We start from the raw sequence: 6,000 nt of genomic DNA on the forward strand, positions 1-6,000 counted from the left end.
AAAAATTATTTAAAAGTTATCTTAAATTTAGACCAGATGGATTTTTAGTCTTCAACATGATTTGATGAGCTTGCTCCATTTGCTTTATATATAATTGAGACCACAGAAGCAAAATTACAGACAATTTAACAAATTCTGTTTTTAAAAGAAAGTTTGATTCTTTCTTATTCTAATTACGTTAATTGAAGCTAAATTGGACACAACTTACTCCTTCAAAAATTACATAGCGTGAAATATGGTACAAGTTATAGAGGTTTTGCCACTTGACGATAAACTAATTCTCTTTAAATTAAATTCATGCCACTGTCACAGATTAGGTGATTATTTACTATCTATTTATAATAACTACACCTACTGTTGATAGAACTAACAGTAAAAAGTCATATTTTACTAAATTGAACAAATACAGAGAGCAAGCACTTGAAGTAAGGATGAAACTCAGCTGGAGTATAGTAAGCATCCACCACCACAATCGAATCAGGGTACATGCCAAATTATTGATTTTAAATTTCTTAAACTAACTGATTTTATGCTGTTTTGTTTGTTATATTGGAAATTAAAACGTTAAGGGCCGACCTGGCAAATTGCGAATTTGACGTTATCAACGTATTCTGCTCATCCTCCTGAACAAAAATATATATGGTTTTAGGGGTGCAAATGATAAATAACATGGTTTTAGGGGGTATATTCATAAATAGTTGTTTTTAATGTCCTGTTTGTATGTTGTGTCTGGATATCTGTAAATATTATCTGCGGCTGGGACTGATAGCGTATCTGTTATCTTAGCGCTCCAGGGCAGAAGTCAGTGCTTCACAAGATGTCGTGTACTGAAGGTTGGATCGAGTGAGTGCGTGACAATCATGGATCAACCATCCACTAGTTCGACGAATCGTAGTGAATTGTGTGTGTCGGAATGTTTTCTCGGGCATGTTAAGAGTTTACGTTTTGACCGACTGATTATTTCCTTTATAATACAACATGAAATTTTTAATAATGAGTGAATTTGTTCGTTGTGCGGTCGCATATTGTTTTTAAACTGGGAGACTTTGACGTTTCGTTGTGACAAAAATTTGTAAAAGTAGTAAAAAAAGTTTTGAATGTTGTAATATAAAAAAATCAGCCCGGGCAGGTTCCTTTTTGAAAAACGCGCTTAGACATAGAGACATATTTTGGTTTGGTGACCATGTTGTTGCATTTAAAGCCAGTGAGACAATGCTATATTTCGTTGGAGTTTGGCATTCTGCACATTCTGTGAAACACACTAAAGGTAAGTGTTCTCTATTAATGTCCATTTATATTAGGGGTATTCATGATTTATTAAGTTTTTTACACTGTACATAATTGCCTATGCATTACACCTCAATTTATATTTCTGATCAACCCCTTTAGAATTTGATATTTTACTGATAGGTACTATCTCGAGGGATGTTTTTCTTCTGTTGACATCAGCGCGGGCTGCAGCAGCACCAAAAGTGTTCTCTATTAATGTCCATTTATATATACAGGGTGTCCAAAAAGTCCCGGGTCGGTTAAATATTTTTCAAAATATTTCAAATAGAGCTACAAAACCTTACACATAAAAATCTATCTTTGAACGGCTGTCATTTTTGACTCGGTTACCCGTTTGAGGTCGGGTTTGCGGCTATGTGCTCTACTAATAAAGACCTTTTATTTGATATGCATATCAACCTATGCTTACGTTTAAGATTTTCTTCTGACTCCTAGCGGGCCGCCCCCCTGAGGAAGTAGCGGATCACTGAATATGTGATAAAATAGATTTTTATGTCCAGTAACTTTATGTAAGGTTTTGTAGCTCTATTTGAAATATTTTGAAAAATATTTAACCGACCCGGGACTTTTGGACACCCTGTATATATATATATATATATATATATATATATATATATATATATATATATATATACTAGCTGTTACCCGCGGCTTTGCACACAATCTTTAGAACTGAAGTCCTTATATTACTTAGTAAAAGCAATTATGATGTAATATGGTGGGAGTCCTATAAAAATTATAAAGCGTAAGTAGGCATACATCAGTTTAGATATTATTTAAGTTTATGGTACCATAATAAAACCAATGGTCACATATGCTGCCTTAGTGTGGTGGCCGAAATTAGAACAAACAATAGCTGCTAAAAGACTACAGATTCATCAAAGGCTAGCTTGCTTAAGCATCACGGGAGCGATGAGCTCCTGCCCAACACTAGCAATTGAAGCGGTCCTGGGTTAAGCTCCTCTGGGGCAGGAGGTGATGAGAACAGCCGCTATAAGTGCAATGAAGCTTCTAGGAACAAAGGTAATAAATGCTACCTCCTTAGAAGGCCATATGAAAATATTGCAAACATTTCCTGAGGCTGAAATGCTAACCAAAGTGTCAGATGCAATGGTTAAGAAATACTCCTTTGACAAACCATATATGGTCTCTATCGGAAGTAGGGAGAAATGGATTAAAAAGGAGGCCTACCCTACAAAACGAGTCCTGAAGTTTTACACTGATGGTTCACGCCTTGACTCTAGGGCAGGATACGGAATACACGGACCTGGAGTTGACATGGCTGTGCCCCTAGGAAGACATGCCACGGTTTTACAGGCGGAGGTCATGGCAATAGACTCATGTTCCAGAAGACTCATAAAAATGAGGACAAAAGGATTATCATACCTAATACTTTCTGATAGTCAGGCTGCACTGAAGGCACTTGATACCTGTTCGTTTGATTCGAAAGCGGTCTGGGAATGCAGGAATGCTCTAGCAGAGCTGGCAATGAATAACAGAGTAACACTCGGTTGGGTACCGTGTCATGAAGGTATTCATGGGAATGAAAAAGCAGACATCCTCGCCAAAAAGGGAGCAGAATCCACAATGGTAGGGCCTCAGCCAGGTTGTGGGATAGCTTTCTCCAACATTAAAGCTCTGGTCAAAGATTAGAAAAAGAGGACAAGACACAATAATTGGAGTAGAGCCTCAGGATTAAGACTATCCAAATTTTTTATCTCTCCTTACGTTAAAGGGTGGACAGCTCTCCTAGACCAGAATAAGGAGGATATAAGACTGATATTAGGAATGTTGACAGGACATGGCCCTCTAAGGAAGCACCTTATGAAGGTAGGCTGCCTTAGTCAGAGTAACGAATGTAGACTCTGTGGAGAGGAGGAGGACTCAGCGGAGCACATTTGGTTAGATTATCCTGCCATCGTAGAGACTCGGAAAAGATACCTGGGAGCATATCTCCTCAGCCCCAAGGACATTAGAGAACAGGAGCCCTTAAATCTGATTGGTTTTTGCAAAAACCTCGGTCTTTGAGGGCACAAAATTAAAGTAAGGGAGGTGCAAAGGTCCTTTTAGGACTAAGCGTGGGGGCAAACTGTCCTTTTCCCTTAGGAAGAAGAAAAAAAAAATGGTAAATAGCATCAGAGTTATATTATATCATGTTTGGCACGTGTAGGAGCATTTATGGTTCTAATTAATTATATACATAACGTCACAGCTGAATCTGCCTTGTCATCCTGATCAAGAAAACACAAATCTCTGATCACACAGGTTTCGGAAACTTACTTCAGTCAAAAAGCGTATATTTCCAGTCCTTGTCATATATTTCAGGTCTAAGATATTTCCAGTACCAGTAGAGTTTGCCTTGTTGTGCTGATGAAGAAAAAATATATATACTTACGTAGGACCGAGATGCCTACTTCAGTTAAAAAGTACCTACTTAAGACCGTTTAAATTCACTTACCTATTATGTCACAGTTTAGCTTGCCGTATTGCCTTGATCAAAATACTATATACGTTCGATTATCTAGTTCTTGGAAATCTATTTTGGTCAAAATCGACATAGTTGAGTTCGCCTTGTCCTGATGAAGAAAATAGACACGTAAGTAGGACTGAAAAGCCTATTACAACCTAGGAGGAAGTCCTACCTACTTCTTATGTACTTTCGTTATACGGGGGAAATCCTTATTAAGTTCATGAAACATTACAAAATAATCGTAATTAAAGTTTTGCGTTACACCTGTTTTTTGGACTGTAGCCAGGGAAAGAATGAATCGTTGAGGCATGTTAGTATTCATTTCACTGTTTTTCCATAAGCCATTGTTAAAATGTAATATCATAATGTCAAGGAAGCACACCAGTTTAAAGTAACTCATGTGAAAACATTTATAACTTTGTTCATTAAGGTTAGTTTTATAACAGTATTTAATACATTAGATGATTTTAATTTGTCACTGGCGCAATCTGGAGTAAAATTTATATATTAATTTATATATTATTTTATTTACTATACCGATCAAGCACTGTTTAATTATTATTGATAAAATTTAAATATAAACAGATATTTCAGAAAGTTTGTCGAACTATAGCTGTCAACAGCTATTTAGTGCCAGTTTAATTTGATTAATGAAACGTAAAAACTAAAATTTGTTCTGAATTCCAAAATATTCCAGGTAACTTTTCTTAACTTTTTCTTCATAAAAACCTTCCTTGGATTTCAATGGACATTTTACAAAATGAATTAACCGAATTGGTCTAGCTGTTATCGAGATTAGCGCTTACCAACACATTTCCCCATTCATTTTTATTTATAAGATTACGGGTTTTCATGATTTAAGTTTTTTACTGGCCGGAGGCACTTGTCTCAACCCGATAACAACTCATTTATTTGTAGCTCGAAATTAAGAAAAACATTGTTCAGTTGGGTCAAAATTCTGCTCATTTCAGTATTATTTTTAATTTACGTTTGCAAAGATGGTGCCACATCCGAAAACGTCATTACGAGGTTGAATCGCGGTCACAGGTCACGTGACGCATGACGTGGCTGTACAACATAGAAATATTGCTCCGCGTGTGAACAGTTGTTCCATTTTTTATGTTTTACAACTTCGTTCTCATTTACACTCCATCAAACCTTATATTGTTCTGTTCTGTAGGACAATTCCAATAAGTTAATAACGCAAAACTTGTATTTTGCCGCTCCGGCCGTTATTCTAACAATTACCATTATAAATACATATCCTAGATTGGTTTTTATTCACCCTAACGTTAGGCCTATTACTTTTTATAGTGTAATTTGAAATACAACTTAATTTGGTATAAGCAGTTGAACCAAGTATTCTTTGCTCCTGAATACTGATGATTCGATACTATCAATAACTCAAGAGTTGGATGCTTATTATACTGCAACCATTAAGGGTTCTAATAGCCAATAGCCACAGTTTAGGTTAGTTTATTCTTACATTCTACACAATAAAATAAACAAAGAATGGTTAGTATTATCCACATTCATTTGAATACCTGGTTTTAAGGCAGTTCCAAATTTTTTAAGGTATTGTGAATACCCAGTAAATTTCCAAAGAAATGTTAACATTACCAAACAGTAATCCTCAATAAGTACCTTTTTATTCACTCCTTAGGGAAATCTGGTACAACCTAACTAGAGTAAAAAAGACTATCCAATGAGTAAAAACCAACTAACAGCATACATGTAATAATGAATTATACAAATCAATGTTCTTAGCATTAATAATAACAGTAATATAACCAAAACGAATATTTAAGGTTATGAGGATAAAACTAACACTTATCAGTGATACTGGTAGAGAAAACAGAGAGAACGCTGAACGGCTAAACAAGGATGCTGCACTGGATAAATTGTAAATCTAACTATATAAAAAGGAGATATCCTGTCCTAAAGAAGTGAATCATTAACACCCAGCTAAAACTAAAGAAAATAGTGGCATTAATTTTTGTTCATAAGTTTACGTTGTACCCTAGAGGCACACTAAGGACTTTTCTCTCCGGCTTAAGGCTCCTCCCCAAGTTGAAAAATTACCATATAAAATACATTGGTACATACTATACTATTTCCTGCCAAGGACAGGCAAACTGCAGGGGCGGATTTCAGTGTCGAATCGTTGTGCGGCTATCGTGTAGAGTAGGCCGGGTGTCAGGGTATGTAGATCGCAAAGCCCAAGTTTATAATTAGGAAAC

At 36.0% G+C, this 6,000-nt stretch overlaps 1 protein-coding gene across 4 annotated transcripts in view; it reads right to left on the reverse strand.

The window, feature by feature from the left end:
• LOC124365017 (aspartate--tRNA ligase, mitochondrial) overlaps positions 1–5,710 on the reverse strand; it is a 79,062-nt gene extending 73,352 nt beyond the window's left edge. For 2 of the 4 annotated variants that reach the window (XM_046820898.1, XM_046820897.1), the window contains exon 1: positions 5,305–5,582. In XM_046820898.1, the coding sequence (XP_046676854.1) occupies positions 5,305–5,377 (73 nt within the window). In that variant the 5' untranslated portion in view covers positions 5,378–5,582. The other 2 variants (XM_046820901.1, XM_046820900.1) reach the window with 2 other exon arrangements.
• Between the last annotated feature and the right edge of the window lie 290 nt (positions 5,711–6,000).

This window comes from Homalodisca vitripennis, chromosome 6 (assembly GCF_021130785.1).
Source record: "Homalodisca vitripennis isolate AUS2020 chromosome 6, UT_GWSS_2.1, whole genome shotgun sequence".
Classification (NCBI taxonomy): Eukaryota; Metazoa; Arthropoda; class Insecta; order Hemiptera; family Cicadellidae; genus Homalodisca; species Homalodisca vitripennis.